The sequence below is a fragment of the Phocoena sinus genome, chromosome 6 (assembly GCF_008692025.1).
Source record: "Phocoena sinus isolate mPhoSin1 chromosome 6, mPhoSin1.pri, whole genome shotgun sequence".
NCBI lineage: Eukaryota > Metazoa > Chordata > Mammalia > Artiodactyla > Phocoenidae > Phocoena > Phocoena sinus.
In genome coordinates this window covers 101061307-101084010 of record NC_045768.1, presented here as the reverse complement: position 1 = coordinate 101084010, position 22704 = coordinate 101061307, and the positions used below count along the sequence as shown (strand labels likewise).

Genomic DNA, 22704 nt, shown 5'->3' with positions numbered 1-22704 from the left:
TCACGGGCCCAGCTGCTCCGCGGCGTGTGGGATCCTCCCGGACCGGGGCACGAACCCGTGTCCCCTGCATCGGCAGGCGGACTCTCAACCACTGCGCCACCAGGGAAGCCCTTCTTCTAGGACTTTCTTGATGGCTCTTCCCATCTTACCTGTTTGTGTTTTTACATAGATCCAAAGATATGTTAGTCATGGCTGATGTACAATGCACATCCAGTGTCCAGCTTCATCGCGGTTTCCTTCAGCCCAGAGACACCCAGGAAGACAAATGTCATCCTCCCGAAGGCCAGCCCCCTTCCTGCCTGCTCTGACCTCTTCTAGCTCCCCTGAAGAGAGGCTTGCTTTCTGCTGGGACTCCCACCCTAACGATGATCATTGCTGTGAGGATGTCTCATAGTTCTTGGCACTCACTTGGTGCCAGGCCCTGTTTGAGCACTTTACATGAACTACCTCATTTATGCATCCACTCGACAACCGTGGCAGGTAGATCGAGTATCATGTCTGCCCTCGGCTTGTCTGTTTGTCGGCTGACCTCGGTGACCCTCCCAGCCCCTAAGTCCGTAAGAATTACGACCTGTGACTGAGGTGTCGACTGAGGTGTCTGCCGTTGCTAAGGACGGGCAAACAAACAGCTGAGGATTCCTGGAATTGTTATACCTTATCTCAAAGGAATGAATTGTTAGAAGCATAAAGGAAAGCAGGGTAAGGTATCTGGATGAAAGGCTGCAGTTTCAGAACCCTTCCCCAAATTCCAGATCTCCCTGCTTGGGCTCACTTAAGTTGGTCCACGTTTTCACTCCGTAAGACTGATCGTGTATTCATCCATTCCAAAAACAGTCTTGGCATACACCTAACATGTGGGAGGTGCTGTCTTAGTTATTGATCACCCAGTAAACCAGACAAATACAGCTCTGCTCTTTGGCACTTAAAATCTAGCAGAGGAGACAGACATTAAATTGTGAATTAGCTTAACTATAATTGTCAAGAAGGCTAGGAAGGAGATGTAGAGGGAGTGATAGACTGTGTAAGTGGGCACCGACCCCCATCGGAGGGAAGCGCCGTTGGGTCTAGGATTGGAAAGATGAGTGGGACCAGCCAGGCCAAAGGGCCTCTGTATATAATAGGCTTCAGTGTGAAATGAGACTTACTGTGTGACATGGTCAAGAAAGTTAGGTAGCCATGGAAACTGAAAGAAGGCCGTGCCCTTGGAGGTCGGAGAACAGGGAGGAGAGAGACACGTGATTAGGATGAAGAGGGGAGTAGTGGAGCAATGGGAAACCGTGGACGTGTTCTAGGGGAGGAATGCGCTTGGGTGTTTTTCAAATGTCACTCTGGCCTCTGCGTGGAGAATGGGTCAGTGAAGGCAAGAGGAGAGGCAACAGGAGGTGAGGAGGGCTGGTTCAGGTGAGAGGTGATGGTGCCTGGGACGAGAGGGTAAGGATGGATGGAGCTGGAGGGAGGAGGGCACATCGGAGAGAGACTTGGGAGATAAAATCTACGGAGGAAGATTCTGACGGGATGTGGGGGGATGAGAGAGAAGGCGATGCTGAGGATTGCACCCAGATTTCTGGCTTGTCTAACGGAATAGATTCGGGATCGGCAAACTACAGCTTGCAGTCCAGACCCATCCCTCTGCCTATTTTTGTATATATGGTTTTATGGGCACACAGCTGTGTCCTATCATTTACATATTGTGATGGCTGCTTTCACGCTACACGGTGTGCTGCCCCTGGGACAGATGGTAGTGGCTTTAGCTGAAATAGGGAACGGGGGGGGAGGTAGAGCACAGCTTTAGGTGGAGAGAGAAAAGAGGACAAGTTAGATCTGGGGTCTCCGAGGTGCCCGGTGGGACAGGCAGCTGGCTGTATGGGTCTCAGAAGAGAGTTCTGCGGGGGGAGGACAGCAGGGGGCGCTGTGGGAGGAGATGGCATCAGGATCTGGAACCTGGGGGCAGGAGGTGTGGCGAGGGGAAAAGGGTCCAGGAAGGAGTCAGCGGATTCTACCGTTTTAAGGCCTTTTGCTGCATCCTTCCAAGTGTCTGATCTAAGAGCAGCCCCCCCTGGTGGGCACATGGGCAGCAGAAGCAGATTCTGCTGTGCTGCCCAGAGGGCTCAGTGCACAGGCTTCTAGGGCCCCAGGATGCCTGCGGTGGGGTGGGGGAGGGGGACCGAATACAGAAGACCATGCCGGGCACGATGCCTGCGGCACACAGTAGGCTCTCAGCGATGCTGCGGGATCTGTGTCGCCGGCAGGACCCCCTGCCTTGGGGAAATGGGGACTGAGGGCAGTACAGAGGGGCATCAACCTGCCTTCCCCTCGTGGCGATCTTGCCTTCCTTTCTCTCCACAGCTGCGCCTGAACGGGGGCCGAAACCCCTATGAGGGCCGAGTGGAGGTGCTGGTGGAGAGGAACGGGTCCCTCGTGTGGGGGACAGTGTGCGGCGAGAACTGGGGCATCGTGGAGGCCATGGTGGTCTGCCGGCAGCTGGGCCTGGGGTTTGCCAGCAACGCCTTCCAGGTGAGAAATCCTTGAGGGCCTTGAACCCTCCATCCAGTCTGATCCTGCCCATCTCTCGTCAGTCCCCATCTTCCATGAGCCCCAGGAGACAGACAGCCATGGGCTCTGAGGAAAAGCCTTATCCCGGCTCCCACGCTGCTCTCCACAGCCCTGAGTCCTTGGGTGGGTCACGTGCTCTCTGGACTCTGGTTTCACGGTCTCAGCTCTGCGTGCTGGGATTCGCACTGTGCCAAGGGCTCCTCCCTGGCCATCCCGATGTGCCTTTTGCAGACGGAAGCCACTCAGTCCTGTGGGGCAGTGAAGACCGCCCAGCCCAACCCCCCAGACGCCTTAGCTCACCCGGAACATGCTTCCCCACGGTGTCCACGTCCAGGCATCCTCTCCGTGGTTGGCTGGTAAATCCCCAGGCCTTGTCCAGGGCCCTTTCACAGCCACTGCACCCTCCTCCCCACCGGCCCTTCCTTACAGAGAGGGACTCAGCTGAGGGCAGTTAAGCTCCTGCCCCTATCAGAAGAAAGACAAAATCATTGCTTTCTGGACCCCATCCTATGGGGGAACATTGTCAGAAAGAGGCTGGGGGCCGGAGAAGCAGGAGCCTGGAGGCTCCGGGTCTGTTCCCAACCGGAGCCCTACCAGCCGGCTGCGCAATGATCTGGGGCAAAGCGGCCACCCTTCTATGCCTCCCCGTGACGTGGAATGAAGAGTCCCAGGTCCTCAATATCCTGGCTCTAAACACTCTCCTTCAGCTTCTCCCAGAACAAGAAAATGTCTGAAGCTCCCCCATCCTGCTTTGCTAACCCTGATTTCAGCCCCTGTGCCCAGGTGGCCTGCTCGGGGAAGGGGTTTCTTAGGAAGGGATGTGGGAGAACTCAGGCAGCCTTGCTGAGCCTGACTGCCTGCTGGGGGCTGCCCAGGGCCCAGGGTAGGTGCTGGGCATCCAGAAGGGGCAGGCCTCTGGTACCCGGGGCCCTCTGGGAGCCTGGCTTCGCAGGGCCATGTAATGTTTCTGCTAATACTGCTTATGACAAGCTAGGGCTTGTCATAAGATACCCGTCGGCTCGTTCCTAAGATACCTGGGCCTCACAGCTGAGGCTGTGAACGGGCCTGCCCCTGATATCAGTCCCAGATCTGCCCCTGATTGCAAGCCCTATCCCCTCCCGAGGCCCCAGTTTTCTCTCTAGAGGATAAGGGTGTGTAGTCAGGTTCTTTAGAGAAACAGAACCAATGAGATTTATGAACATGGAACTAACTATTGACATATGTGAATAGATTTCTTCTCTCCTGCCAATTCTGATCAATTGGCAGTGTATTCCTGGAGCTGTGTTGAGAAGGATTCTGAGAGCACAGTCAGGCTTAGAGGAGAGTGCTGTGATTGATTAGTAATGTCTGCCCCGGGCTCAGGGAGAGGGAGTGGGCAGCAGGAGCTGCCATTCCTGACACACAACATTGAACACACCCTTAGCTGTGCTTTCCAGAAGGGGGGAGGGGCAGAATCCAGTGTGAGGGTCTCACTCGCACCGCCACCAACAGACTGCATGACTTGGGTAAGTGACTCTTTGTGCCTTGGCTGTCTCCATCTGAATAATGGGATCATAAAGGCCTGGGACTTTTGTGAGGCTGAAATTTGATAGAATATGGGAAAATGACAATTCTAGGTGACGTACTGCCCATTTTGTTGTTGTTGTTGATTCATCCAGGAGACCTGGTATTGGCACGGAAATATCAACGCCAACAAGGTGGTCATGAGCGGAGTGAAGTGCTCAGGAACAGAGCTGTCCCTGGCGCACTGCCGCCACGATGGAGAGGACTTGGCCTGCCCCGAGGGCGGGGTACAGCACGGGGCTGGAGTTGCCTGCTCAGAAAGTGAGAGCTCCTGGGTGTCATAGCCCACCCTCCCTGCCAGGCTCCAGTAGGGGATCAGAGTCTCACTGATTCTTCCTTGCAAGGCTCTGAGCCATCTGTTATGAGCCGAGCAAAAGAGGAAAGCAGAGATGGATTCTTGTTAAGTGGAAGAGTCGGGGCCAAGAGGAACTACCCACACCCGCAACCTGGAATCTTGCCCGATGACGGTGGAGAGGAAGGCAGGAGGGAGGACTTGGGAGTCTAGGAGCCTTGGGTTCAAAGGCCGGGTCACTGTAGATTATTTAAGTGGCCTTAGGCGAATTTAGTGACTAAGAACTTGTTCTTCTGGGGAACATGCTTCTGGGTTAACAGGTGAAGCACACGCTAAGTGCTTGGTGAGTGTCAGCTTCCTTCCTTCCGCCCTGCTCCACGCATAATTTCCTGGGACTTCCCTGGCGGTTCAGTGGTTAAGACTCCATGCTCCCAATGCAAGGGGCACGGGTTCGATCCCTGGTCAGGGAACTAAGATCCCGCATGCTGTGTGCGGTGTGGCCAAAAGAAAAAGAAAGATCATTTCCTGCCTGTTTTCACACCCTGGGGGTGATTTAGCCTCCTGGTGACTCCCCGGGAATCCTGGAGAGCTTGACAATATAGAAGGGAAGCCCATCCCACCCCTCCCCCACCCCAGCCAGGATTCAGAATGACCATCTCAGTATGTTCCCTTCCATGCTGAGAGGACCCATTGACAGCACTGCAGGCATGTTATTCTCTGGATCCCCCCGTCCTTGCCTTATCATATGATTCCCTTGTGAATCTGGGAGGTAGGAGAGGCCTGGAGTCTAGCCAGAGAACTCCAGACCAGACCCTGCCTGCCACTATTAGCTGATCTTGGCCAAGTTAGTTAACTGCTGTAATCCACAGTCTTTGTTGTTTTTCCTAGAAACTGGAAATTAGATTGTTGTTGTGACAACAAATACACACAAGCACTTAAGAAACAGTGATGCACTGTTGTTTACCATCACAGAGAACTGGGGAGAAGATTAAACTTGAACTCAGTCACTTCTCCCATCAGCCCCTTTTAGACCCACTCAGCATCTCCTAACCCTTGTAAGGCAGGACTCTCAACTCCAGTGCGAGCTCCTCTGGGCAGACGTCATAAGCTGTCGCATCCTGTCTGAGAGGAGAGAGTGAAGTGACCACCCGTACAGCCCTCCAAGGGGAGAACATCCAAGCAAAGTGGTCTCACCCTCATCAGGAGACTTTTCTTAGCTTAATGATTTATTTATATTTATAATATATCATTTTTTCCAAAAGGAAATTAAGCTAATGTAAACCTAAATAAAATTCAAGGTAGCATAAGATTAAAGCAGATTTTTTAAAAAGTAGGTATTGGCAAAAAGGTAGTGGCTCAAAATGGTGCCGAGAGAGGTTAATAAAAAATATGTACTATACAGTCCTATACATTTACTGCTATAGACTCATATACATTTACTATTGTAATTATACAGTGAGCTTCCTAGCAGCCAAAGGGAAGAGGGAAACCTGGTCATTAATATAATTCACAGTATGCAATAGAAACAAACCCATGAGTCAAAGAGAAGTCCACTATTCTAGATACTGAGATCAAAAGGAACTTCTCATTATGGGACTGAGAGTTATGAGATCAACAATGCCCGCCATATCCTCACAGCAGACAAAAATTGACTTTCATGGGGCTATTGCTCAGAGAACCCCTCAGCTTGGACTGAAGGTATCAGTCAGAGCCTGCAGAGGGGCAAAAGTTATTGGGGCCAGGAACACTGATCTGGCTTAATACTTTATTCAGAAAGAGAAAGTATATTCTTCAGGCAACCCTTTGTAATTTTTCTCATCCAACCAATTACATCCTAAACCTGGAAGTTCTCCCTGATATCACTCTGTCTTCCTCATCATACCCCCCAGAGTCGAGCCATCTGGATTTTTACCTTTCCATAGTCTCTCAACTCCCTTTACCTTCTTGCATCCCACTGTCCATCCTCTACACTGAGTTACCACAGAGGCTCCTCCCTGGGACCTCCCATTGCTTCCCTTCCCTGAAGCCAGGGTCAGTGCTGGTCCCCCGCTTGTGCTACCTCATGTTCCAGCCCCGTGCAAGCTTTCCCACCGACTTAAGTGAACGCAGGGTCTTGCACAGGCACGTGTTGTCCAGCCTCATATCAAGCCGCCTTCCCTGCCCACCCCTCCTCAGTACACGCAGGGCTTGGTCCTCCTTCATGCCTCAGGGGCCTGGCATGTGCTACTGAGATTAGCATCTTAGAGCAGTTCCCTCTAACCTCTGCTCATCCTCCATGGAACAACTAAAATGCAACTCCCTCCAAGGAAGTCTTTCCTAGAGTCCGCCTGCTGATGCAGGGGACACGGGTTCGTGCCCCGGTCCGGGAAGATCCCACATGCCGCGGAGCGGCTGGGCCCGTGAGCCATGGCTGCTGAGCCTGCGCATCCAGAGCCTGTGCTCCGCAACGGGAGAGGCCACAACAGGGAGAGGCCCGCGTACCGCAAAAAAAAAAAGTGTGCCCAGGACACTCAGTGCCAGCAATGCTGCATCCCGGTCTGTGCCCTCCAAGAGGAAATCGTTCTCAGCATATGGGAGCCTCCCTACCCCTCATCCCATATGAGTGCCCTTTCACTCCCCTGTGGTTCCACACCCAGTCCCTGCAGGTAGGTTTGCTCTCTAGAGGCGGCGGGGCCCCATCACTGAAAATCTACTGGGCTCCATGTGCAGCCTGGGGACCATGGGAAGGAGATGCAGACAAGCGAGGAGTGGTCCGGGCATTGGTGAACTTGAGCGCAGCCAAGCTCACAGATGACACCCACTTCAGAAATTTACAAGCGACCTGTCAGGAAATAAAAGATGGATGGGTCTTGTAAATGATTCACATACAACATTTTTGTGAATTGAAGTACACCAGAAATGTTCAATGCAATCTCACTTCTAAAGGGAAACTTACAGTTAATCCCTTGGTCAATACAGTCTCACTTTTAAAGGAAAAATTTAGTTAATCCTTTGGTAAAGAAGCTAATCCTTCTAATACAATTGTTTAGCAAACATAGACTATAGCCATTGGTGATTTTTTTTTTAACATCTGCTATGTGCAACACACTAATTGAGTAAGTCAGGCTTGTTTTGTTTTGTTTTTTAATTAATTTATTTAATTTATTTATTTTTGGCTGCATTGGGTCTTCGTTGCTGCACGCGGGCTTTCTCTAGTTGCGGCGAGCGGCAGCTACTGTTCGTTGCGGTGCGTGGGCTTCTCATTGCAGTGGCTTCTCTTGTTGCGGAGCACAGGCTCTAGGCGCGCGGGCTTCAGTAGTTGTGGCGCACCGTCTCAGTAGTTGTGGCTCGCAGGCTCTAGAGCTCAGGCTCAGTAGTTGTGGCACACGGGCTTAGTTGCTCTGCGGTGTGTGGGATCTTCCCAGACCAGGGATCAAACCCGTGTCCCCTGCATTGGCAGGTGGATTCTTAACCACTGCGCCACCAGGGAAGTCCCCAAGCTTGTTTTAAAAGAGGTACCTGGGGGAGAACGCTCATGTAGAGCAACGAGTGCGAGTGGAAACTGGTAGAACCTGATATACATCGGAGCCTTGAAAGTATGCAACCCTGCCCCCCAGCAGTTTCATTTATAGAAATATATTCTAAAGACATAAAGTTACATACACAGATTTACTACAGGATGTTTATCACAGCTTCATCTTTAACTGAAAGGTTCCAGGCAACCCTTGTATCTAAAAGTATGGGATAGGGTTATGAATTAAATATTACGGAGCCATGAAATGGATGTTTATTAACAAAGGAATATGTCAAGTTATGCTTTAAGGGAAACAGTATGAGCAGACTATAAATCTACATACAATATTACACATGGTGGAAAATACATTTGTATCATTCCCAGAAGGATCAGACCAAGGTATTAAGAGTGTTCTCTCTCTGCGTAGCACAATTTCATTGTTTTTGTATGCTTTTTATTATGGAAAATCTCAAGCCACTCAAAAGGAGAGAAAATAATATAACGAAGCCTCGTGCACCCATTACCCACGTTGAACAACCGTCAATATTTTGCGTACAAGCACTGGGACCTGCAGAGGCGTCCAGGACGACTCTCAGAGAAGGGGGAGAGGAACTGGGGGCAGCGATCCACAAGGAAGGTGACCTGGAGGGGGGACACCAGGAGCCAGCTCTAGACGGTGGGGCTCGGCAGAGATGGAGGCTAGTGCCGGTTCAGGAATCAGAAGGAACCTCCTCAGGAAGGGGGGAGGGGTCTCTGGCCTTGTCTGAACCCTGTGTCTGCCTCCCCAGCCGCCCCCGACCTGGTCCTCAGCGCAGAGATGGTACAGCAGAGCACCTACCTGGAGGACCGACCCATGTTCATGCTTCAGTGTGCCATGGAGGAGAACTGCCTCGCAGCCTCGGCTGCCAGCACCAACCCCACCACGGGCTACCGGCGGCTCTTGCGCTTCTCCTCCCAGATCCACAACAATGGCCAGTCTGACTTCCGACCCAAGAACGGCCGCCACGCGTGGATCTGGCATGACTGCCACAGGTGAACCCTCCCTGCCAGCGCCATAGGCTGCGCCAGCCCGAGGCACCCAGATGGGGTTCAGAATCACAGGGTCACTTAGGGATAGCCGAGAGGCCACACGGTCCCGGGGGCGGGGTTCTCCTCAGCTGGAGGGATGGCTCACTGGCCTCCCACATTTGCAGAGGCCATTCTCTCTTCCCAGGGGGCCCTGGCCCACCTCCTCTTCCCCGAGTCCGCTCTCTCTCTTGGCTCCAAAGTCTCTACCGTTTGGAGACAAACTTTGTTTTGAGAACCCCGTGCCCCTCCATTGACCCTCAGTCGACAGTTTTCAAGTGTGTCCACAGCCAGTTCGCGCTCTGCAGGGTGCTTGGTGTTTTGCAGTTGTTGGATTCTGAATTCGTTTAGGAATGTACTTTAAGTACCAGTATAAGTTTTAAACATCTCTACGAAGGTGGTGGGTGTGGAAACAGGAGTTCTAGGCCAGGAGTCATGAGGCCTGGTCTCTCGACCCAGCTGTACCTCTAACCAGTTGCATGATGTCAGGCCAGCTGGGCCACGTCAGCCGGGACTGCTAATACCCCTTCCAGCCCTCGGTCTGTGGCTCTGTTCCCAGTGCTATATAAATCACGGACAAGAACAGAATGCAATCCCAGAGGCAGCCCTAGCTGGAGCCAACAGAAGCCTCCCTGTTCATCTCCCCGCCTTCCCCCTTCTTTCTGTCCCTTTGCCTTGATTCCTACCCTAATCCTGAACCGGCTGCCAGTAATGGTTCTCATTTTCCTGCTCAGACCTGAGCTGGGCAGGTGGAGGGAGCAGAGTGAGTACAGTTTTGAAAATGAAGGGAGGGAGACCCCTGCCATTCAACCCGGCAGCCACGCCCTGCCCCCCACCGTGAGGGGCCACAGACTCGGGCACGGGGAGTGTGGTCTCTAGGCTCAGAATCAGGAGCTTTTGCACCAGGTCCCTGCTTCTCAGAGCGGGGCCCGAGGACTGGCAGCCTCTGCAGTCAGTGCTGAATCCAGTGTCCTTGGCAGATTCACAGCACAATCTGCGTGTTAACAGGTCACCAGGGGACTGTGTGCACAGCAGTCCGAGAGGCCCCAGTCTGGCTGACCACCAGGCTCTAAGACGTGATGATCACAGTTAGGGACATATGAACTAACATCTACTGAGCCCCTTCTAAGTGCCAGAGCAGGGAACCCTCGTTTTCCTGAGTCTGGAAACGGCGGCTCTGCGTTCATGGGACTAGCGCCAGGTGAAGTCGTGGAGCAGGGACCCCGACTCGGGGCCTCTCTGACTCCCAAGCCTGCGTTCTGCCTGGTACCTCCGCCCAATCTTCATCAGAAATCTGTGTTGTGCGGCTTTTTCATGTCATAACTGACGGCCTAGTCACATTCGAATCTGTTTGGGGATAGAGTTGTTTAACCCATTTCAAAAGAAAGGACTGTGGAGGGCTTCCCTGGTGGTCCAGTGGCCAAGACTCTGTGCTCCCAATGCTGGGGGCCCGGGTTCAATCCCTGGTCGGGGAAGATCCCACATGCGTGTCACAACTAAAGATCTCGGACGCCGCAACTAAGACCAGGCACAGCCAAATAAATAAATAAATAAAAGGAGTATGGTAGAACTCAGGGGAGCTGACATTCCTTTATAGTTGACCCTTGAACAACACGGGTTTGAACTGCACGGGTCCACTTATACGTGGATTGTTTTCAATACATATTGTACCTCACTATATGCATTTTCGTTATACAGCTTTTTTAAAAATTTTATTTAATTTATTTATTTTTGGCTGCGTTGGGTCTTGGTTGCTGCACATGGGCTTTCTGTAGTTGCGGCGAGTGGGGGCGACTCTTCGTTGCGGTGCACGGGCTTCTCAGTGCGGTGGCTTCTCTTATTGCAGAGCACTGGCTCTAGGCGCGCGGGCTTCAGTAGTTGTGGCACGCGGGCTCAGTAGTTGTGGCTCACGGGCTCTAGAGCACAAGCTCAGTAGTTGTGGCACATGGGTTTAGTTGCTCCACGACATGTGGGATCTTCCCGAACCGGGCTCGAACCCGTGTCCCCTGAGTTGGCAAGCAGTTTCTTAACCACTGCGCCACCAGGGAAGCCCTATACAGCTTTTAAATTAACTCAGTGTGGGGAAAAGTTTATGTCTGATTAGAGATTACAATACGTGGAATCAAAAGAATTAGAGCTTGAGTCCCGAATCTATCCAAACGGTTTCAGCTTCCTGCCCTCGGGTGAGTCATTTATCAGCTCCTTTGTTTCTGAGGCAGTGATAGCAGTACTTGGATTTTCAACTTCACCGGGTACCGTGCCCCTAACCTCGGCATTGTTCAAAGGTCAACTGTAATTACTATCGGTATGTCCTAAAAGTCCTAATTAGCCAAAAAAGTTTTGGTCTTTATATAGAAGCATGGAGGTCTTCTGCAGGGAGAAAGTCAGAGAGTAAAATTGAAGCCATGACATATGGGTGCCTGATTTCCTTCAGAGAATACATGGCGGAAGTGCTGCCCTGTGGGCCTACAAGTAGAGGGTAATTGCATCTCTGCCCTGCATGTGGCACTCCATCCAGACATCACACGGTAGGAGTCTCCCTGTGACCTAGGCTTGCCCTCCAAGGAATGGTCTTTTCCCTAAGAATACACATGGCGACATCATGGAAGTGTTTCTTCTCATCTGGTGCTCCAGGAACCCTGACCCCGTCCTCCCCACCCCTACCCCAGCTTTTCCTGTTTTCTATTTTCTTTCTTTGTTTATAGATGTTGCAATCAATGGTTTGGGAGGGACGGGTGGGAAAGAACATACTGGCTAAGCATATGTTCCTTCAGACCTGGACCTCCTGGACCATGGCTGAGAACCTCTGACCATAAGGACCCCAGAGGGTATAAGAAACTCTCCACCCCTGGCCTCCAGAGCTCCAGGGGCATTCTCCAGGCTCTGTGGGAGGACCTTTCAACAGGAATCCTGGCCCGAATCTCCGTTGGGTCCCTTTGGGAGTGTGATGAAAGCTGGCCCGTCCTCCACTCAAAAAAATTATTTCTCGATTTAATGTCCTATTTCAGCAGATTTACAGATGCTGAAGCCCATCTGTGGAGCCAGAATTAAGAAGCCTGGCTCGGAGTAGTGTGTATGGGGATAACTATAGCTCCCGGTTTACTTGAGACTATGATGAGGAACAGAGCTATGCTCTTTGAAAGCCCTAAGATGAAACAAAGAACGGCCCCCTTAGGAGTCTCCTCCCCAGCCAGACCTAGAGGGAAATGCCCTGCACCATTCTCTCTCATATACATGGCGCTTGGTTGATGATTTTTTTTTAGCACAAGCCCTCTAGTGTCAGGTATTCTCTCCCTTCTGGGCCCGGGATGGGGGTCCCCGTCCTGCTTCTTGTGTCCCAGGGAGTGGGACCACACCTGCTCCCCTGGCACACGATGTCACAGCTTTGACAGCTGGGCACAGAGCAACCCGGCGTCTCCTGGCTCTCAGCCCCTGCTCCGTCCCAGGGCTCCGTCTCCCTGCCCCTCACATCTTGGGGAAGCCTGGGAGAGGAGCCGGGAGCTGGAGTGGCAGGGAGGTGACAGCCAGCACAGGTGCCAGCCCTCTGGTCAGGGATGGCCCGGGTACAAAGGGGGGACTTTCCTTCATTCCGCCCCACCCGCTACCATGTGCGGAGCAGCCCCCGTATCAGGTCAGAGCCCCACAGATTCAGTGCGGCCGCTGAGCCAATTTTAGGCCCTCATCCTATCTGTGGGGCTTTGTTCCAGCCAGGGGCTGCCTAGCACATGAGGAGGGCGGGGCAGAGCAAGCAGAAGGGACCCTGCCCTTTGTGGCCGCACTCCCTGAGGCTGGAACACACCCCAAGATTTCTCTGAAATGGGGATGGGAGCCTTTTCCCAACCACGACTGAGTGCCGGCCAGGACTCTCCATCCTGGAGGCACCGGAAGACTCGTGGCTGGTGTGAGAAACGAAAAAGTGTGAAACATCTCTACAACACACACTGATGCTCAGATCGAAAGTTTTATTTGGGCCCGAGATGACCTAGGGTAACAGAATATACCCAAACCTCCCGTCTTGCTCTGGACTAGCTTTGTCATCCAAATGTTCACCCAGCACCTCCTGCCTCAGCTAGTACCGTGTCCTAGAATACTGTGATCTGGGGTCTCACGGTAGAAAGCTGTCCTTCCTCTCATCCAGATTACAATGACCTCCCTCTAGTGTCAGGTATTCTCTCCCTCCTTAGACTTCTGGAATTTCTTTGCAAATCTGAGTTTCCTTATCTTTATCCCATGGATCTGGCCCCCTCTTAGACTTCCAAAGTTCAGGACACTCAGCCTGAAAAGAGGAAATTTCCCCTGATCACCAGGGGCCTTCCCAGCAGCCACGATCCATACCCCCTGGGATGTGTGTGCGGGTGGTGGAAGGTGGGCGCCCCTGGGCTCCACAGCCAACCAGCTGGGAGGGAAACGTGGTCCCGGGGCTGATGTCCACGTTTGCCCCAGCGGTAAAGCACAGAGGCTCCCGGACCTCAGCTAGCTAGCAGCGGGAGGCTCCAAACCAGCTGCTTCCCTCCTGATATCCACAGGGGAAAAACTGAGGAGCTGAGGTAGACGACTCTTAAATCGAGTCTGCAGGAAGCCAGGGGAGCAGGAGGAGGTCAGCCTTACAAGAGTCCATCTGTGGACTCTGTCTGAATTTTGTTTAGACAACGGAACATAAACCTATTCCTCTTCAGTCTTTCCAGCCGGTAAACATGACAACATAAACGCGTCTCTGAAAGAGGCAGACGTGTTTTAGGCGATGAGTCAGACCTCATGTCTCACCTTGCTCCAAGAAGCCAAAATAGACTCTTTCAAAGTCATCCCTTCAACTGCCACAAAATGCATCCTTGTGACTGTTCCTGTGGGCCCCTGGCTCAGCATTCTTTTACCCAGAAACATGAGTGACCTGGCAAAAGCCCAACTTAGGAACTTCTGACATTTTTTTTTAGCACAAGCCCAACACAGGAAGAAGGGAAAAGAGCCTCTGATTTCCTCTCTGAAAACCTGTTCTTTTTTTTTTTTTTCCTGCGGCCACTGTTGTGGCCTCTCCCGTTGCGGAGCACAGGCTCCGGATGCGCAGGCTCAGCGGCCACGGCTCACGGGCCCAGCCGCTCCGCAGCATGTGGGATCTTCCCGGACCGGGGCACGAAACCCGTGTCCCCTGCATCGGCAGGCGGACTCTCAACCACTGCGCCACCAGGGAAGCCCCTGAAAACCTGTCCTTTTAATTCCCCTCTTCCCCCTGTCCTCTTCTGCTCCCGATCCAGCGGGGGGAGCCTGAAGCCAACCACCTGAGGCCCGGGAGGCGGGGAAGCTGCTGTCCGGGCCTGGGGATAATCGTAGCAATGGTCATGGTGGTGGCAGTAATTAAACACGACTCCATCACTCCTGGGAGTAGTAGCAGTAAGCAGAGAGTTGACAGGTACTAAGCGCTGCTCTGTTCCAAGCCCCATGTTAGGTATTTCTGTGATCTCTCCTACTGCATCCTTACAGAACCCCTGATGGGGGATCATGCTATCGTCCCCTCTCTCCTGCAGAGGGAACTCAGCTCGCATGGAAATGAAACATGTGATTCTGTTCCCCAATGGTACCTTGTTCCTCAGTTTTTCCCCATTTCCCAAATGTCCCTGTCATGACAGAGATAAGTGCCTTGCAGCCGCTTGTGATACATGTGTAGCAGGTTAGGACGGGCCTGGCCACCGAGAGCTTTAGGAAGGCCCCAGGGCAACATGCAGCAGCTGTTTCCCTTGTTTATTCTGCGCCAAACACAGGCCTTTCCAAGGATCTGCATCTGTTCTCAATTCCTCCCAAGTGACCGGATGGCACACCATTAGGTAAACACTCAGGCGAGGGAAGAGCCATGGGGGTGTACAAACTCTCTCCCCCTCTACTCCTTTCCAGGGCCCGCAGGATGTGCCTGCCATTCTCTCCCTCCCACAGGGCCTAAGAGCCCTCTTTTCGCCTCCTTTTTTATTTACTCGATGCCAGGAGCACAGACTTCTGCCTCCGTCACCTGGTTCAGGACACGCGTGGGTCCCACTCATCAGCACCTGCCCTTCCCACCCCTCCTCCCCCTCTGCAGTCTCCCTCCCTCCCTCCCTCCCGACCACACTCCCACCTTAAAAGTTTTCAAAAGACGTGGAAGAGTGACTTGCATTTGTCTGCAGGAAATGTCTCAAGTAGGCGTGGGCTGTGATAGCCACTTTAGCACCCAGGAAGATGTTACACACACTTACTAAAAATGTCCTAATTTATTGAGCTTATTATTGATGCCGGGCCCTCTCCTCATCAGTTTATCTTACTATTCTCCACAACATCCTGTGCATTACGTGCGTCATTGTTCCCACTTAGGTGATGAGAGAACTGAGGCCTGGGGAGGCACCATGGTTATTAGCTCTATCCCCCCTTTCCTAATGCCCTGTTGCCGCCCACTCCTCTCCCACTGGCCGCCACTTTGGACCACACTGCTCTGCTCATGGTGTCCCCAGTGGGAAATCGTCAGCTGGGCCATCGCTTGCAGGCGGCCGTCACTCCAGAGACTGACATCCAGGCCCCCTCTCTCGCCCCCAGGCACTACCACAGCATGGAGGTGTTCACCCACTACGACCTGCTAAACCTCAATGGTACCAAGGTGGCAGAGGGCCACAAGGCCAGCTTCTGCTTGGAGGACACAGAATGTGAAGGAGGTATCTCTGGCGGGGCAAGGTGGTGCTGGGAAGCTTTGGAGGGACTCACGTGCTCCCGTGTGCACTCACCCGGCTGGAAGCCGAGGCCGGGCGCAGGTCTCTGTGTCACCCTGGCCACTGCTGACTCTCCCCGCGACCTTCCTCACTGGGGATCCCATGACTGTAGCCTGGGGCTGGGGTGTTAGGCAAAGCCTGGCTATAAAGGCACCTGGGTCCCCAGAGTTATACTGACGGGCACTGGTGGGTCCACGTGGCCGCCCGGGTAAGGCCCAAACCCTTGAACCTGACACGCAGTCCCCTCCCACTCTGGCTGCTACAGCCTTTTCTCCCTGGGTCCCAACACAAGTGCCCCGCCACACTGGTTCTTACCTCCAGGTTCAAGTTAAACCCTCACTCTGAGGTTCCCAGACCCTCTCGACTGCCCCAGGCAGAAGCAGCACCGCGCTCACACCCCTAGTCAGCTGCCACGCCTGCACCGTGACCACCTGTGCACGCACCTGCCATCCTGGCCTGACCAGGCTCTCCCAGGGGAGACTCGATGACCCTTGTCAGCATGGCCGGAGCTTAGAGTAGTGCCCAGATGAGGCAGCCTCTCGATAAATGGGTGCAAATTGTCAGTGGTTGACGTGGCCCCTGACATACCAGGAAATCACACAGCAGATGGGTTTTGAGCACCTACCATATGCCAGACAATGGACTGACCCAGGAAGGGTCAGAGAAACAAGGCAGACCTGAGTCCACATCCAAGTGCAGATTCCCCAGAGGGAGACAAGATGACCCCAGCATCAAGCTCAACAATAAACACCAAAAACTTACCCAGATAAGCACACGCTTCATGCCTAGGCTGATATTCCTTGGAGAGGCCAAGGTGGGCCAAGTGGCCAGGGAAGGCTTCGTGGAGGAGGGAGCAGTGGGTTGTGGGTAGGGAAAGAGGGAGGGATTCCATCAAAAGGAGAGCACGGAAGGGATGGGCTGCCGAGCCCAGGTGAAGCCAGGGTTGTCGGCCTGGGAGAACAGAGAGATGCCGAGGGTGGGGTCTGGGGATGTCACCCGCCCAGCAGGGCTGCTCGGGGCCCTTTGTGGACAGGGTGGCACAGATGGCAGAGGAAGCCTCTTCCGGCAGAGGGGTCATGGGTGCGTGGTGACTGGGCTTCCCTCTGCCCCTGCCTTCAGACATCCAGAAGAGTTATGAGTGTGCCAACTTCGGCGAGCAGGGCATCACCATGGGCTGCTGGGACATGTACCGCCATGATATCGACTGCCAGTGGGTCGACATCACCGACGTGCCCCCTGGAGACTACCTGTTCCAGGTGAGGGGCATGAGAAGGGGCTCCAGGCCCCCGCTGATGGGAGGAGGTGTCTCTGCCTTAGCAAGTGGGTGGGTAGCCTCCTTCTGATGGTGCAGAAGGCAGAAAACGCATGGAGGCCAGGCCATCTAAAGTGCAGAGTCCTACGCCCGGAGGCTGTCGCTGTCCGCCAGGTAACCTAGGTATGTGAGACACGCAGGCCCGTGGGGAACTGCAGACCTCCTGAGACATCAATTCGGTTGACACCTGGTGCTTGCAAATCAAGATGCATCTGAAGGCCAGATTTGGTCCTCAGGCCGGGAATTTGTGCACAGACTCTAAGGCGACCTACACCTCTTGTGTCCTTTGGAGCTGTACTTTCACCTCCACCCCATCTCTCCCAGTGCCCTCACCATGCCTTGCTCTGTGCTGTTAAGGCTAAAAGCGGTCGCTCAAAGAGCCATTCACTCCCAAGTGTTTGCGACTTGCCTCTCCCAGAAATGTTTGCCCCATAGAAGGGGATCTGCAGAGGGGGCAATTTTCAATGCAAAGAAATGAATCTATAATGGTAGACTGTTAGGGACTAGAGACAGCCTTTCCAGTGACTGTCCCAGGACTTCCACATGCGCTGTCCAGGGGGAAGGCCCGCCCTGAGGAGGAACTAAGATGGCTTGGCCTCCCACCTTCCCGCAAATAGCTGCAGGCTCCAGCCAGGGCCCTGACTGGTGGAGGGGCCAAGGGGCACTGTATCCCCACCATCTCCCCTTCTGGGGCACAGATGCACTCCTGCCTGTGGAGGCTTCGTTTCGCCTTCTCATTTTTCCCACATCCCCACCCGTCTTGCTTTCAAGCTTGATGGTTGGGTGGCAAGTGGGCGACCAGAAAGCTGTGTTGAAAGCTTTCCTAAGGGGGCATTCAGCCAGCGCAGGGCCCAGTCACGGTCCCCACCCTATAGACAGTCCTGGGAGGAACCAACACCTGCAGGGAAGTGACCACAGAGGGGTTTTGAAAGTTTCCCTGGTCACTTTCAGAGACTGAAAATCAGACAGCCAAGCGTTTTTCCACCCACAAGCCCAGAACCGCAGACTTGGAGAGGACCGACCGAAGAGCAGAGTGCTCTCTATTTAAAAAATTGAATATCTGTGTCTGTGCACGTACTCCATGCGTGGTGGTGTACGCTTGAGGTCTGCTGTCCCTTTGCCTGGGGGACGTGTAGCATCGTGTATTCTGACAATGTCTATTTAATAACTGCGGCTCCTTGAAGATCGGTGATGGGCCAGAACCTGCCTACACCCTGTGAACCCCTGGTCTCATGTAATCCCCCAGGGATGAGTGTTACCATTACCCGCATTTCACAGCCAGGCCAACCCAGGTCACATGACTCCATATTCTGTGTTCTCGACTCCTAAACTATACAAGTAGCAAATTAGGGGCATGTTCATGGAAAAGACTGTCCCTTGTGATAGATGTGGAGCTTTAGCTGTGTGAGAGCCCCGGCCTGAGTCACCGGTTCTCTCCATTCCCACGTGGACCCAAGTGCAGGCACCAGTAATGCTGCTCCGGCAGGAGAAAGCCAGGCCGGGGAGGAGGTGGCGCTCCATCCGGAGGGGCCTGTGCACAGAGGCTCAGAGGCAGGGCTCAGTGCTTTACTAGGTTCCTAGATCCACAGCAGATCTTTTTTTTTTTTTCAATATAAGGTTGCCACTGCCACTTTATTTTTCGTTTGTTTGTCGGGTTTTTTTTTTCAAGTTTTAAAAAATTGAGGTATCGTTGATTTACCGTATTACATTAGTTTCAGGTGTCCAACATAGTGATTCAGTATTTTTCTAGCTTATACTCCATTTATAGTTATTAGAAAATATTGGCTCGATTCCCCGTGCTGTACAATGTATCCTTCCTTGTAGCTTATTTATTTCATACATAGTAGTTTGTACCCCTACCTTGCCCCTTCCCTCTACCCACTGGTAACCATTAGCTTGCTCTCTGTATCTGTGAGTCTTTCTTTTTTGTTATGTTCACTAGTTTGTTTTATTTTTTTAGATTCTACATATAAGTGATAACATGCAGTATTTTTCTTTCTCTGACTTATTTCACTAAGTGTAACACCCACCAGGTCCATCCATGTTGTTGAAAGTTCCAAGATTTCATTCTTTTTTCTGGCCGTGTAGTGTTCCATTGTGTATACACGTACCACATCTCTATCCAGTCACCTGTTGATGAACACTTAGGTTGCTTCCACATCTTCGCTGTTGTAAACCACAGCAGGTCCTTAGTCTAAGGAACTAAAGCCAGTGATCCCCACGAGATTGGAAACCATATATCTGCGAGTCTGATGGGACTGTGGAGACCATTTTTTCAGTCTGCACCCCTGCACCCAAGTGGGTCAAGCAGGCCCTGATAGCCCCTACTGCCCACATGGTCACCCCACAGGGACACCTGGGTGGGTTCCCTCAGGGTACGGCTGTCCATGGGCAAGGGGCTGCCCGGGCCTTGGTGCAGGGGGTTTGTCCGTCCTGGACTATGAGCCATGCATGGGCTGGGGCAGGGGACAGCTAAGGTTGTCGGGTAGAAAAGAGATCAAAGAAAAGTAAGGTCACCCCAGGGCGGGACATTGACCAGCCTTACCTAGAGACACAGAGTCACGGTGGTAGCCTAGGGCCCCCAGCATGGCCTGCACTGGCCAGGATGCAGGGCTGGGGACTCCCACTGGCCCGTTTCCCACAGCAGCTCTGGCAGGGCCCAACCAGCCTACTAAAGGGTCACACCCAGGCCCTTCTGGGAGGGAAAGGTCCTGAGGGCCCCAAACCTACAGAATGTGCCTTAACTAGCAGGCTACCCCTCCCCCATCACACTGACCTAGGGCAGCACTGCCCCCCTTGTCTCCCTGGGCTCTCAGCCCTTCCATATGTGGCAGGGCCCTTGGGAAAAGCCTCCTTTGTGTCCTCCATACCTTCGCCCACAGCCCCAGGCTCAGCTTCTGTCCCTCCCCCTCCCCCTCCCTCCCCTTTCTCCTCTGGGTTCCTCACCTCAAATCCCCCTTTTCTGTCCGCTCTCAGAAGCCCCCTCAAAATGACGGTCTTCCTGCCCCTGCTCCTTTGGGCTGTGCCCTCTTTCCTAGGATGATGCAGAGGAAGGGGGACAAGGCAGGCCCAGTCTCCCCGAGAGCCCAGGCCCTGCACTGGTGAGCGGGAAGGGCTTGGGGATCCCCTAGAGCAAACCGAGGCCTGGAGAGCAGAAGGGACACGTCCAATGTCACACCGCCGGGAGCAGTGTCGTCTCCAGCACCCAGGGCAGCCCCCCTCCAACTCCCCACAGTGCCCGGGCCTTGCCCCCACCCCTCCCAGCACATCCTACTCCCCGGCTCCCTTCTGGCGCCTTCAACAGCCGTTCCGTGGCCTCCCCAGGCCCCAGCTCCTGCCACTGTACCAGACCTCCCAGCGCACCCAGGAGGGGGTACGACTGTGTGTGTGTGTGTGTGTGTGTGTGTGTGTGTGTGTGTGTGTTTGTGTGTGCGCGCTCTTACGCTTACTGGCCATGAAGAGCATGTGTGTGTGTGTGAATTACACCGAGACAGACAGAGGTGCGCGGAGGTCTCACTCCTCCAGGCCTCACCCTCCTCTGCACCCCCCCGACCTCATCTCCGACCAGCTCTGCGCCCACCGGGCTGCTCCTGGAACACAGCACCGGCCATGCTTGCTCCCTTCCGTGAGGCCAGCCCGGCTCTGGGGGCAGGCCTGGTCTCAGCATCTCAGCTGGGCCTGGGACGGAGGGTGGCCGGGGCGGGACCCCCTCCAACCAGACTCTCCCCCAGGTCGTCATCAACCCCAACTACGAGGTGGCGGAGTCTGACTACACCAATAACGTCATGAAATGCAGGACCCGCTACGACGGCCACCGCATCTGGATGTACAACTGCCACATAGGTAAGGCCCCTGGGCCCTCCTGGGGAGCACAGCGCCTCAGGCCTGCCAGGTGCCCCCACGCTGCAGCCCAACTCCAGGAGACAGGCAAGAGCTGCCCCGCTTTCTCCAGGAGCCAGAGCAGCTTCCTAACTTGGGTGAAGACTTCAGGGAATGGGGCCAGCCTCGCGTTTCCACACGCAGGAAGGACACTGTAGACACCACAGGCCTGGATTGGAGACCGGGTTTTCATAGCCAGCTCTGGCTAAGGAGAAAGGACGGGGCAGAAACCGGGCCGGCCCAGCATAGACCCCAAAGCTATTTCAGGGCTGGAGCTGAGGCCACCCCCTCATTACGCATGAGACCTCAAAAATGGGGGCGTCAGCAATTTGCAGGCTCTGTATCGTTTTCCTGTCGAGAGCTAGAAGCTAGTCAACCACTGTGGCTTCTGGTTGCCAGTAAAGAAGCTTTTCCTCGCGTTATACAACCTGGGTTCCAAAAGGGGAGGCTGAGCGGGAAAAGTGATGGCCTCGCTCTCGGTGGAGGAGAAAACGAAAAGCACTAGATTTCGTCGCTCCTTCACTCGACTTTGACAGAGCAGCTGACGTGGGCCTGGCCCTAGAGATGGCCAGCACCTGTCGCTGCCCTGGGGGTGTCACATAGAGGTGGCCGCCCGAGGAGGGTGGTGGCTCCAGGGACCCTGTGACCTGTGCATCCGGTTTGCCAAACTCTTGTCTCCCTGATGCCCACCCCTCAGGTGGTTCCTTCAGTGAAGAGACAGAAAAAAAGTTTGAACACTTCAGTGGACTCATAAATAACCAGCTCTCCACGCGGTAAAGCAGTGACATGGTCGCCGCCTGCCTTTGGGCCACAGCGCATCTTCCCCAACGACCGACAGCCTCGCCCTGCTCCCCTTCATCCAGCCCGGCCCGCCTGTCTCGACCCCCCTGCAGCCCCGGCCAGGCTCAGGAGGAAGGCGAGGAAGGCGTGTTCCTGACACCTGCAGGCTGGGAAGGCCTCTGGGGCTGGGGCTTGTCCACGGGGCTGTGGGAGCAGTGCCAACGGAGAGCCGTCCTGTCCAGGACCCCAGCGCACAGGTTGTCACCAGGTGGTCCCATCCTAAGCACAGTCCACTCCGAGTCTCACCACCTGCCTGGCTCACCACAGATAACACGGGGCCATTTTCTTCTCAAGTTACATGCTGGCAACGTGAGTGATCAAACGGAGGAGGTCTGGATGAATCCCATTTCTCCTCCTCTTAGGTCGTTTCCAGCCAACTGGAGTATCTAGACTTCTCTTCCAGTTAAACAAACTGCCTCTACTCTATTCTATCCACACATATAAATAATGCTGCCACACGTCTTCTGATTCAGTGAGCTCAGAGCTGGTACTTCTCTCCCCCACACACCCCCGTGTCCTCTTATTTTTCAAGATACTATTATTATATTCTATTTTCACAGACTTTGAAACACAAATTTAGTGGCATTTCATATTGGGCATCTGGGCCTTTGAAAGTATAGCTCAGAAGAAAACCAGCCCGCCTGTGTAAGTGACTTCTCTTTCTGTCCTTCCAGTTCTGTTAACTGATTCAACGGTGCTATAACCAGGGTCCTGGGTGATGAGGACACTTACCGATCGCCATGTGTCACCACAGACACTTACACATACTTGAAACTTGGAATAAAAGATTTATGACCTGCATGTGTGTCTCATTTGGGCCTCTGCATGCAGCCCCTGAGCAGCAGAGCTCCTTTCCCTAGTCGGCAGTCAGGGAGCTTGGCACCCTTACATGTGTTCTCCTGCAGGGACGTTGAGTTCCTGGGCCCCTCCCGTCCGGCATGGCCACAGGGGCCTCATTCAACGCACACCACAGAGGAAGGGCAAC

At 53.8% G+C, this 22704-nt stretch overlaps 1 protein-coding gene across 5 annotated transcripts in view; it reads left to right on the top strand.

Annotated features, from left to right (window-relative positions):
* LOXL2 (lysyl oxidase like 2) overlaps nucleotides 1-22520 on the top strand; it is a 102342-nt gene extending 79822 nt beyond the window's left edge. For all 5 annotated transcript variants that reach the window (XM_032635646.1, XM_032635647.1, XM_032635648.1 and 2 more), the window contains 7 exons: nucleotides 2347-2514; nucleotides 4212-4377; nucleotides 8690-8933; nucleotides 15519-15634; nucleotides 16808-16944; nucleotides 20732-20843; nucleotides 21577-22520. In XM_032635646.1, coding sequence (XP_032491537.1) covers nucleotides 2347-2514; nucleotides 4212-4377; nucleotides 8690-8933; nucleotides 15519-15634; nucleotides 16808-16944; nucleotides 20732-20843; nucleotides 21577-21656 — 1023 coding nt within the window. In that variant the 3' untranslated portion in view covers nucleotides 21657-22520. The remainder of the gene's footprint in view (nucleotides 1-2346; nucleotides 2515-4211; nucleotides 4378-8689; nucleotides 8934-15518; nucleotides 15635-16807; nucleotides 16945-20731; nucleotides 20844-21576) is intronic.
* Nucleotides 22521-22704: the final 184 nt, after the last annotated feature.